At 39.8% G+C, this 11,138-nt stretch overlaps 1 protein-coding gene across 1 annotated transcript in view; it reads right to left on the bottom strand.

Moving 5' to 3' along the window:
- The window catches only part of RFX6 (regulatory factor X6), a 36,579-nt gene extending 25,814 nt beyond the window's left edge, over positions 1 to 10,765 (bottom strand). The window contains exons 1-4 of the mRNA XM_074820737.1: positions 10,567 to 10,765; positions 10,130 to 10,286; positions 8,398 to 8,521; positions 6,777 to 6,838 (exon numbers count right to left, since the gene is read on the bottom strand). Coding sequence (XP_074676838.1) covers positions 6,777 to 6,838; positions 8,398 to 8,521; positions 10,130 to 10,286; positions 10,567 to 10,765 — 542 coding nt within the window. The remainder of the gene's footprint in view (positions 1 to 6,776; positions 6,839 to 8,397; positions 8,522 to 10,129; positions 10,287 to 10,566) is intronic.
- Positions 10,766 to 11,138: the final 373 nt, after the last annotated feature.

Here is an 11,138-nt window from a genome sequence, read left to right on the forward strand (position 1 = left end):
CAAGTACATTGTGTGTAAACCAAGCCTAACACAGAGGTAACACTTTGCAACGCATTGCATTAATGTCACCGAAACTTCTCAAAAGCTTGAAGAAATGCACTCTCAAGACACAAAGCTCCCAGTAAATAGTTCATAGAACACATAAACAAGTTTTCTGCTCATCTCTGCTGTTCCTGGTGATGCCCATTAAAAAAAAATCACAATCTTACTGTTTGTTCTTGTATGGGACAGTCACAGATAAGAACAAAACCTTAAAATGCTTTATATTTACAAAGCTGACTAAAGGCATTAGATACAAATGATATTTAAGAAGATGTTCATTAGGGTGATATATTTGCTTAGCCTAGGTAGCTTTGAAAATCTCAGCTGAAATAGTCATTCTCTTTCTGGACAGTCTGTTGTGTGCATTCAGGATTTTACAGCCAAGTGACATGACAGAAAGTGGCTGCTGTTAAACATCACAGCTTTTACTGTTTGCCTGAAACTGATGAGTCTACATACTACCACTAGATCACAGTGGCACCTGACAATCCATAGGAAGGACAAAAGTTTCTCCCCTATTTCTTTACTGTTAGTTTTCTTGCCCCCTAAGTGCATTTTTCTGAAGGATGGTGATGTGGTGAACTGACCATTTTTAAATACCTGCTAATACTCAGAAGTTCAGGCATCAGACAATCTGCTCATAACAGTTCCCCTTTTATCTGTTAAAGTCAGGGTTGGCTGATCAAAGCAAAGTGAGACCTCAAGGTGGTTTAGGATACCAATGGGACCTTTCATTCAATGTCATAATGCCAGACTGCTGTCCTCCGGTCCACATACAGTGAACCTATGTGTCACCTGTGTTGTGAGTTAAAGTCCTGAAGGTTTTCAATCGCTACTTTTGGTTTAGGACTATTAAAGAGACAGACTTGGGCCAAAGACCTAGATCTGGAAATTCCTAATATTTGACAGAGTTCTTACACAAATGCTAAAGGCATGAACATTTTTTCTTCTTTCATGAAAATAAAGTAATTTTAGATGTGACACAAGAGGTATTGAAAATATACATGTATGGATTCTTCGAAATAACAGCATTTACTTAGTCTTGACATTGCGAAGTTTGTGCATTGAACAGGATGAAAAACAAAATAGAGCTGTGATTGCTTCTTTAACAATGTTATCTGCACATTTGTCATTGGCCATGTAAGCAAGCAGTTGCCTACATCTCATTCCAACACCCTAAATCTCCCAGTTTCAATCACATGCCATTTTTTCAATTCTAAAAATAAAATTTTATATTTCCACCACAAATTTGGAATTCCCCCCTGCTAAAGTTGGAGTGGGCCAGAGGCAAGGAAAAGCATTACTTCTTTATGAATTTAGGATTCAATATCTAGATTATTCGATATCTAATTCAATATTAACATATTTGGGCTAGAACCAGGAACTGCTGCATGATTTGTATTCTCAGGCTTCCAGTGGTAGGCAACATACTTGTTCCTGCTCTGGAATGCCCTGAGATATCAGAATTTACCATTGTGACATATTGTTATGTGGAGAATAGATATTTTCTGTACCTATTCTGTGTGTATTAAAGGCATAGCAGTTATCATTCTGATTTCCTTCAACAATTTATGTAGTTGAATTTTTAGTACTAAAAAATACAGCTTTCCAGTCATGACACAGAAGCAATTAAAAAACTATAATCTGTATTTTCCAAGCTCTGTCTGGCATACTTCACAGAGTAATAAGGTATGAAGATTTTTATTCTCTTACAGGCCAAAGTCATTAACTGAATAGCTTATTTTAGGCTCCCTGTTGAGAGTAGTATACCCATCCCAGACACACTGATAGCATCTTTAACCTACAACTTCAAGTACCTTCTTTCTGCCTCTTTATGTGCATATTTCTATGTGTATATACAGTATATATGTATTTTACTATTTCTATTGTATAATTAATAAAATGAAACCTGTCATCATAAGGAACTTATTCTCAGTTTTTGTAACAAACTTTTTAAAAAACAAGCTGCACTGCTTTCCTCTTTTAATTTCAGTGGCTTGTTGTAACATATGTTCCTATGCAACTAGTAGCCCTGATTTTAGCATACACTGACACAAATGATAGCTGATAAGGAAATGATAGGCTTAAGCTGTTCAGGGACTTGCAATAACTTGTTATCACAGGGCCAGCTGCCATATCAGTTTTATTAACCCACTAAATCACTCCTAATAAATAAGATAATAGTTTTCAGACATGATGGATAAAAGCTAAGATTCATCATTGATCAAAGTCTACAAAGAAATTAAATTGTAACTTGAGCTCAAACAGTCTTCTGTGTGTATGGTCTCAGTAGTATGTACGTTCTCCTGAATAGCTGCTCCAGGTAATTCATGTATCGTGAAGTTTATAACTGAATTCTAGCAGTGACCACAGTATGTTCAACATTGCCTATGCAAAAAGGTGGATTCAGAACCTGCTGCACAGACAACTGTTGCCTACGAAATACTCATCTAAGAGAGCAGTTTGCAGTATTCATTGTGCTGGGTCTTCTGCTTAGCAGGAATAGAGAAAACTTCCCCTACATTCAGCAGTCTAGAGTGATTATCACGGGCATGAGAGATGAATGAACTTTGTTAACAAAATTGTGTCCAATGTGTTGTACCTTCTTGGTCAAATGTTTAAATGAGTGTTTTAGTATTGACACTTTTGTACAAATGGATTGTTGAATGTAAACACAGAGAGAGAGAGACTCTGACTTGAAGTTCTAGGACTTATTAGATCCATTTTTAATTCTCCTTTGCCCAGAACTGGAGATGACAAATGCTGCTTGGAATCAGAGAAGGAACTCACAGTTGTGTATCTCACACCTTAGAACGGCACCTGTATCCCACACCTTAGAGCAGGAGTTCTTTTTTAAATCCAATTCATGCTCATGAGAATTCTAGAAAGAGCTTGGCCTTGTTTTGGTGTGGGAGAAAACCAATTTCTGTCACCTTGAAGATGATGGAAAACCAAACTGATTTTCTTTGCTTTCTTCTGGCCACAGCCAGGCTCTATCAACAGGTTACCATGGATGCATGCAGTGTCCAGTAAGATGCTTTATTCCTGGGGAGTTAGCTTTTCTTTGCAATATAAGAAAAATTACTCCACTGGAGAGGAAATGTGTTTTCCCTTTCATGTTTTTGCAGCATCTGGCTCAGTAGAGACCTGGACAATGATCAGAGCTCCTAGGCAATGCTGCTATATGAAATATCACTACCAGGAATAGTTAGCACTATTACTGCTCCTACTAACATTATATTGAAATAATGATAGCAACAACAGAAACAAAACAATGTCACTACACTACCATGCTTAATAAAACACGATTTAATTGCTAGTAAGAAGTGTTTCTTACCAGTCCCAGTAATCCAGCTTTGTTTTAGCACAGAAACAGTTTACAACATTTAGAGTCCGTGCTGACATAAAAGCAGAGGGTAACTAGGCATTTACTGAAACTGATGAACAGCCCCTTAATTTGCTTATTAATTTAATAGAAATACTTCTGTAAATTGTATTTGTGTGACTAACTGCCACCTGGTGAAAGCCAAAATAAATTTGTTTCTTGGTGAGTCTGTGGTTCTGAGGGGAATATGGTCCACAACATCAGAGATAGATAAATAGACAGTCAGAGATCATTATTTATACTGCCACTTCTCTATGACTACTTGCTGCTGTATTCAGTCTCTGAACTGGAAATACTGTAACTTGCGCCTTTTGTAAGGTCCTTTTTTGCACAGCAAGAACAATGTAAATGCATCTTTGGAAATGAGAATTGCAGAGGAAAAGTCTCTGAAGAAAACTCTGATGGAAAAAAAATAAGGAGAAACAAATGCCAGATGTTCAAACAAAACCTGCTAATGCCTCATCCCTTTGACGAGATTGTCCAAGAACAGTTAATCCGTATGAAAATATGGCACATAATGCCACCAAGGTCAATATGAATATGGGATCTGTCAAAGAAATGCTGGCCATGAGGTATTTCTGTGATAATACTGTTAAATGCTTTAGAAAAAGGGGGAAAATAGTGACACATGTCCCAACACAATTAATTTTGTAGCTAGATTCCCATGTCAAAAACTAGATTTGAAACATACTCCTTTACTTAATAGAGGTTGACTTACTGTGCTTTAAATTATGCAGACACGTGATATGTTTTGGAAGTTTGGATCCTGATTGGATCTTGTTTATCAATTCGTTGGATATGTCAGAACAAAAATATAATGAGCATTTGGGAGACTTTTCCCCTTGTATTATCTCATTCATTACAATTTGAAAGTGGTTCTCCAAATATGTTGAGTTATGAACCTAAGACTTAACCAAGGCATTGATGAATTAGTAGGTTGTCAAATATTCCTGCACAGATTGTGAATGCCAGATCTCCTAAAATCTTAAACACAACGCCAGCAGCAAATGTCCATCTGCAAAGCTAAATCTACATCAGATTATGCCTGTAACCACAGCTGAACTTCACCACAGCAGACAGTACGTGAAATCTCTCTATTCTATAAATAACCTTTCTAATAGTAACTATCTTCAAAAACCCTCTATTGGGCATCTATAGGTCATCTACAAAAAAAACCAGATGAACTTCAGTTCCAGTTTTCCTCTATTCAATGCAGACTGTGTACTCTCTCCTGAAAAAAGTCAATGAACTATAAATTTGTAAGACTGTGACAGAAACTATGTTTTCCTGTGTTAAAAAAGGAAAAATATTCTATTTAGGCTTTATTTTCTTTGGATTTTATTTTTACTAATGATTATTTAAAATAAATACTTGAGCATACTCAAGAAATAGGATGTATGTAAAAATTTGGAATTTAAATTCTTCCCCACATTCGTTTATAATGCAACAAAACCTAAAATGCATCTCCAGTGCATTCTTCAGCAAAACTAAGGTGGAATCAACTGGCTATTTCTTATATTACTAAGGCAGGAATAAAACCAAGCATAGCAACATGAAACAACCCCTCAAAATTATAAAAGTAAACAATGCATCTTTCAGACATTCCTACTATTTTGCAAAGCACTTAGGAAAACCAGTCTTGCAATTTTTTTCCTTTCAGTCTCCTTTTGTTTAGAGCTTTGCTTATAAATTACTGAAAGACAAGAGTAACTTTGTCTTTCAAGGCTAAGTTGTTCAAAATAAAGCGTTTTTCCAAACAAACAGAATGTTTGAGTTTCTTCTGTTACTACCAGTATTCTGGGTTTCTTATTCATCAGCAAAATGTTTCTTTGCTAATATTCTGGGGTTTGGTTTTTTTTCAGTAAACCGTCAACTCTGCGCTGTCTTCTGTAAGTCAAGGATAGTTTCATGAATCTTATTCAGTAAGTACCTAAACACATTTGTAATTTTAAGCATGAGAAAAATCCTAGGGCTACTCACGTATTTATGGGCATGCATCTACTAAAATATAGGCATTAATATAAATGTTTAATTTTTGTGTGTACACAGAAAGCTGGACACAATATCTATCTTAATTTGCTCCTCGTAGCAATGTCTTATTTTTAGGAAAACCTATTCTGAAATCAATAGAAATATATTGATCTGGCCTAAATTTGATTTGGGATTGAAAACCATTAAGTTTTTGGAGTTACTTTAAAAGAACAAAATTATTTAACTAGCCCTATTTTATGTTGAATGGCATGGGCACACTATTTAGGTTTAAATATTTTTTTAACCAGGTATTGATAAATGCTGAAAGAACAGTTTAAAGCAAAACACTCGGAAAAGCTCAGAGCCAGTCTTGGTTTCAGGCAATACAGAGAACTACTGTATTTGTGAGTCCCCAAATAGGGATGGAAGTTTCCTAGAGTTACCTAGCTCATAGCTTGACACTAGCAATGCCCTAGAGCATTATTTCAACTTCTCTACATTCCTTATATCAATACACCACATGTTTTTCCACTTCCTTAAGAGGTAGCATTCCCCTACTAAAAAGCAAAATCAGACTGGGGACAATTCATCAGTCCTTCCTCAGCAGTCTTGATATCGGGACGTGGGAGGGAGGGTGGATGTAAGGGAATATGTTGTTACCACTGCTCACGACAGTTTTACACTAACTTTACCATGGCAAAAAGCATAATGCCAGAAACAGAACTAATAAAAATTTCACCACAGGGATATATAATTATCCGTTATCTATTCCTACAGCCTAATATTCCACAGATCAAATATACAAATATACAAATTGAATACATTAGATACATTATTTATGAAATGACTGCACTATAGGTTGTGTCCTTTTCAGAGTTTTTATAAATTACCCACAACAAAGAGCAGACTTGCACTTTCTTCTCAATTTAAGACAAAGCTTTTTTCTAGTGTCTTTAAATGATTCCATACTGTTATGGTTAGAACACATTGAAATTTGTTAGGTTTGCAAAAGGCAAACAAAATCAGTTAAACTGCACATTATTTATAGGAAGATGAGCAGCTGTAACAAAGATATATGTATTATATAACCTTTTTCATATATAACATTTTGAGATATATTTGAAACAAATGCATGGCTCTATAAATATAATGACAAGTTTTAGAAGCTTAATCAGTTTAACTTTAGAAATTATGCCTGAAGTAATGTTTTCAGACTCAAACTCTGTATCAATTTCGTCATGTACATGAAAGTTATCACTTGCAGCTTGTCATCTGAATAAATCCCCCTGCCAAATAGTATATATTATGGAGACATGGAAAATACATGTCATTCCTCGAATGTATTCTCTAAAAGGATAAACACATAACTGAGCCTTACTTTGAATGGCCCCTTGTTCCAAGCCGCCTTGTGGTAAGGAGAGGGAATTTCTGGCGAATGGTCTAAAGAGAAAATAACTGTATTAATTTCTAACACGGATATACTTTCTTAGCAATATGCTTCTAGAAAAATCATAGTGTAAATATATGGTCTAATGTAGTCCATGAGTAAATATTTGTGATGCTTATGTCACAACATAAACAATTAAACATGTTTTACACTGCAGGGGTCCTTCTATCCTTGTCCATCTTGCTGCATATCTCCTGTCTTCCCACCCACAAACTCCTTCCCACCTTTCCCACCTGTTCTTCCTTTCTGTTTTCACTTTTGTGATTTAAAATCTAGTTTTCTTCACCAGGATCCTGTTTCACTCAGGTCCCTAAAGTACAGCTGCATCTTTTGCTTCAGAGATCTAAACCGAACCAAGGAAAGATCTGCCCTCTAGCTATTCTGTTTTCAAAGTCAAACTACTAAAAGTAAATCAATTTTTGACATGAAAAATGTGATCTGAAGGTTAAAGCAAGCAAATAGTTTCCTCACAGGTACTTCTGTGTCTACACTGTCAAAGCGCTGGACAGTCTTAAACTTATTTATGCTCACCAAAACCCTGTGGAAGTTTCTGTTAGCTCTATGCTGCACATAAAGAACTCAGGTTATGTGATTTAATCCAAGTCAAGCAAAACATTCTGTCACTGGACTCCTGAGATTGAGATTAGTGCCCTAAAAACATCCTACTCTTCCTGTAAAGAAAGATGCTTAACACAAAAGATTTATTAAGTAAAAAAGTAATTCAGTAATAGAGGTAGATCTAGTAGATACATCTAATAGATAGATTACAGTCAGAACAATGTTTAAATGGAAAGCTGTTGTCTTCCTCATTTATACTGAAACTGTGTAATGAAAATTAGACGTACACTTTCTCAGTATATCTCATTCAAGAGGAAAAAATTAGTAAGTGAACATTTTATGAACTGGATTTTAAATCCATTATTATTATTTAATTAAATTAATGCATTTTGCTATGTATGAACAATGACTAGATCAGTAGTGTTTAAAAAAAGATGATCCTTGAAGCATTTTTGGTTTCCTGTTTCACTAACTACTCAGGATTTAATCTGGTGAGTTTACATCTCCCTTTCATTAAATGATTTCAGGATTAATTGTAGGGGAGGGTGGAAAAGAGGATGAATCAACAATTTTTCATTCAGAAGCTCTTTGTGTTATTAATTTTTATTCCCCCTCTTGTATTGCTTCTTGTGTCACATCTCACCTTACACTGCCTTTAGTATAATTAAAAGTGTCTTCCATGTCAGATCTGGTATTGTGGAAAGAACCTTATTGATGTCATCATCTTTTTGACAAAAAAAAACAACAAAAAAAGGTCTTGAACAGAATGCCTTTTTCTGTATGAAATAACAATAAGTCAAAGAGCATTTCAGTTTTATTCTCCTAAAGTTGATGTCATGAAATCCCTTCATATGGAACAGTGTAGTTAGTTTGACTCCATGTACATTAGCAGTAGAAAACATGTGAATTTGAGAGGAATTTTGACACAGGTGTACTAAATTGTGATTCTTCAAAAGAAGTAATCTAACAAATTATGAAGGCATTTACTCTTTACCTTCCCAAAAGTTGCAGCGCAAGCAGGTTCCAACTTCTCTTTTCTGCAAAAGTCTAAATAATGTGCATAAAGGATGCATCTTGGTAAACAAACTCCTTCACAGACAATGTAGTTTTCTTCCAGCCTGTATAGAGAAAGAAACTGCAAGAGTAAGAAGCAACATGCCAAGTCTCCCAATTTTATTTTCTTTCTGGTTTTTGGTACTGTCCTCTTTTTTTTTTTTTTTTAATTTTACTGAAGAATTAGATGAGATCACACAGATGAGTTTCTCCTGAACAAGTCAGACTCTACAGACTGACTCCACACTTGGTGCTTTGGTTAGTTGCAGAATATGGAAAACCTGGGGCCATGTCCCTTTTCTTAATGAGTCTTTTTCAATGTCTGGACTTTTTTGCTTTACATAAATATTTAAATGATCATCACCTAAGAGCAGCCTTGCTCTGAAAATAAGAGCACTAACTAGACTATGAAAGACTTGGGTTTAAGTCTGTCCTTTGTCTAGATCAGGGACTTGAACTTAGATCTTCTGTTCCACTGTATCTCTAACACCTGGACTAATGTTTCTTTTCTTCCTACTTTTGATTTTTAATTTCCACGCTGGACCTGAAACTGTTTCTTGACCAAATCATACTGAAAAGCAACGAACTTTTTCTGAAGGGGGTGTATTTTTATGTAGCTTCCCGATCAGTTTACACAGAATACAAGTGCCTGGTGATGGTCATTAAAGTAAAATTTTTAAAACTGAAGTAAAAAAATTGGCTGTCTTCACTTGAACTGAACTCTTGGTAACAGCTGGGTATTTCACTGTTGTCCTGTTTCTTTTCTTTATCAGTTTACATTATTTGCTGCTCCTGGGATGATGTGTAATAAATTTATTTCTCAAATTACACAAATCTGTAAGAAAATACTGTGTAGTAAATGCTGCACACTGAGTAATTTTGCACTGACTCACCAGACTTAAATCCTTACAATTTACACTCAGAAGTCAGACATAAACTAGACTAAGAAACTGGGTGATTAGGATTACTCTCATTTTTCAGTGAGAAGGAAAAACATCTAGATTCACAGTCTGCATTTGGTAACTAAGTTTCCATTTAATTAACAGCACTCCTCCCTAATTTCAAGTGTGCTTTAACAGAAACATTTATCAATTAATGTCTGCAGAATTTGACCTCTTATTGGTTAATTTTTGCCCAGAAAAAAATGAAGTAAAGTTAGGGCTTCCATGGATGGTAGAATATAAGGTAAAAAAATGCATTATAAGACAGTGAAAATCTAACAGTCATAGACTTAAAGGATAACTAAAACATCCCCTCATATATGTAGTTCTTAAGTAATGTTTCATTTCTACATTTTTTCGATACACTTCATCAATGGCCACACACTGTGAGAATCCGACAGAGATTTCTGTTAACGGATAAACCTCCGCTAATTTAAAAAAACAGAAGCTTGGGGGTGGATGTCCTTATTTGTGGACGAGGCTCATCCGACAAAAACCCAACTAACCAAACACCCCACAACCCCACAAATGACATATATTTCTGAAAGACCCGTGGAGACGTAACCCTCCTTGCCGGCTCAGCTTTTAGAGAAGCGTCCCTCCGGGCCTGGGGGACACACCGGCTGGGTCCTGCCGCGGCTGCCGGCCCGGGGAAGACGCGGGGTGCCCGCGCCGAGCGGCCGGGCCGGCGGCCCCGGGGCGGGAAGCGGGGTCTGGCTGCCGGAGCCCTACCATTGCAGGGTGAGCTGCGTCTGCTTCTTCTTGTCCTTCATGATCTGCGTGATGCTCTTCTTCGCAGACGGGCTCTGCTCCGCGGCTTTCAGCGCGCCGTCCCGACTATCCGCATCCTCTTCTTCCGAGGAGAGCGCTTCGCTGTGAAAGCGTGTTTCTGAGCGCCGGGGGAACAAGAAGAGAAACCCCGCGGCTTCGTTACGGTCTGGCAGCATGTCGCCTCCTCCCGGCGCCCCGGCGGCCCCGCGGGCACCCGTTTAACCGCCCGCCCGCCGGCCGCTGCCCGAGGGGACGGGCCCGGCCGCCCCGCGCCCGCGCAGCCGTCCCCGCCTTACCTCGCGTCCCCGCCGGTCCCCGAGCGGCAGCGACGGTTCGGGCGCGGCCGTCCCTGCCCCCCCCGCCCGCAAAGGGGACGCCGCCGGCACTCCGCCTCTTACCGGACTTGATGCCGGCGGGCAGCGCCGGCTCCGGGAGCCGCCTCTCGGCGCCCGCCGCGGCGCAGAGCCCCTCCCGGGCGTAGGGCAGCGCGCCTCGCCCTAGCAAGCCCGCGCAGCAGTCCTCCCGCGCGGCGGCCGGTACTGCCTGCGCGGCCGGCAGGTGCAGGAAGGCGTCCTCTTGCTCGGGCCCCTTGGCCATGCTCCTCACCGGCGCCTGCTCTGCCCCGCTGCAGCGCAAGCGGCGCCCATGGACGGCGGGGGGGACGGGACGGGGCGGCAGCGGCGGCCTCAGGGGGCGGGGGGCGCCGGCTGAGGCATGGGCCGCGCCGGCCGTTTGTGCGGGGCTCGGGCACCTCGGCCAAGCGCCGCCGCCGGCAGCGTGAGGGGAGGAGAGGCGACGCGGTGGCGGCGGGGGACGGGTGTGCCCCGGCGCGCCTTCCCGCGGGGCTGCACGGCTCCCGGGCGGGCAGGGGCGGCCGGGCCCGCGGGCGCCACCCCCTCCTCACCGCAGCTCCCCCGCGCCCGCGGAGGGCGCGCCGCCTTGGGTGGCGTCCCGGCGGTCGCTGTCTGGC

Source organism: Strix aluco, chromosome 3, assembly GCF_031877795.1.
Source record: "Strix aluco isolate bStrAlu1 chromosome 3, bStrAlu1.hap1, whole genome shotgun sequence".
NCBI classification, from domain to species: Eukaryota; Metazoa; Chordata; class Aves; order Strigiformes; family Strigidae; genus Strix; species Strix aluco.